This window comes from Echinococcus granulosus (assembly GCF_000524195.1).
Source record: "Echinococcus granulosus chromosome Unknown EG_S00277, whole genome shotgun sequence".
Lineage (NCBI taxonomy): Eukaryota > Metazoa > Platyhelminthes > Cestoda > Cyclophyllidea > Taeniidae > Echinococcus > Echinococcus granulosus.
In genome coordinates, this window is record NW_020170657.1 from 21,388 (window position 1) to 22,637 (window position 1,250).

General features: G+C 43.2%; 1 protein-coding gene across 1 annotated transcript in view; it reads right to left on the reverse strand. All coding sequences in view use genetic code 11, as the record gives it.

The window, feature by feature from the left end:
* The window catches only part of EGR_10826 (hypothetical protein), a gene marked incomplete at both ends in the record, with an annotated part of 9,689 nt that extends 8,883 nt beyond the window's left edge, over window positions 1-806 (reverse strand). The window contains one exon of the mRNA XM_024500075.1: window positions 681-806. Within this exon, the coding sequence (XP_024345511.1) occupies window positions 681-806 (126 nt within the window). The remainder of the gene's footprint in view (window positions 1-680) is intronic.
* Window positions 807-1,250: the final 444 nt, after the last annotated feature.

Below are 1,250 nucleotides of genomic sequence, written 5' to 3' on the forward strand. Positions count from 1 at the left end.
GTGTCTCATTTATCCCCTGATCCGGCTCAACCGTTTGTTATGAGCTGTGCGCGCATTTTTCTCTTCCACTGTTACTTTGATCTTATTTCTCACCCCATTGTTGTGTCAGCAGGGGATGGAAGATTTGCAGTACTACCTTAATCACCGCGCGCATCAGATAACGAACCTCTACACTGTGATGATGTCAAAGTTGCATTAAATATTTGCATTTAGCTTCCATGCTTCAACTCTAGGGTTAAGTTCACGTAGATATGATAGCGACTTATTTTGTCGTTTGACTTCGTTACCATGGCTCATCAGACTCCACAGCTTGTGCTTCTCTTCTGCATGTCCATTCAGTCCTGCCTATACACTTCTAACCTTCCTTCACACTAACGCTACAGCCCCTGCGTGATAATGTTGTAGTCGATTCGATGTCTTTCTCTTCCCTTAATCCTTTTGAACGTGTAGAATGATTGGATAGGGTCGTTCATTGTTAATGGGGCACCGTGAACAAGATTATGTCTGTTGAGAGCACACACCCTCCTCGAGGGCAGATGTTGGCCAGTTATTAACGAAATCCAAATCTGCTTACCGCCTCTTGCCCAAAGTACTCATAAATTTACTGCATATATTGAACGCTGCCACCAATGCTGTTCTCGTGGGCAGTCTGCAGATGTTATCTTAGTTAGTGCACATACCACATCTTCGTAACCGACAGGTGGTATAACTTTGCAAGGCCACATTTTAGTGTGATGCACAGTGGTTGGTTGAGGATGGAATTGTGCATTGTGGCCGAAGTATTTTGCTGGTATGATAACTTTCATCACGCGGAGTGTGTATTTGCCCCATGGATGATGGAAGTTGCGGTGTACTCCAGGGAGCAGCATTGGCCTATATAGCAGTACTACATCCCCTCCCTGATAGATGTTAGTCTCACTGTGTTTGTCACATCATCCCTTCTGTCTAGTGCATGAGGGTCGTGTGTGCTTCAATGAGATGTTGAAAGTTTGCCTAATCCTTCCTTTAGTCGAAGTGCATACTTTGAGTTATTGTGGAATGCTACTTCTGTGTTTTATAGGGAAATATCGGTTAGAATTCCTTTTTTTTGAACCGTGAACATCTTACCCAGTGGAATGCTAGCTGATGCATAAGCAGTAGCTCCGTACATAAATGGGTTCCACAAAAGCTTAAATCCTAGTTATTTTATGGAACCTGTGCTATTCACACATAAAATTGTCCCAAATTGATCACTGCATTCCCTTGCTTTA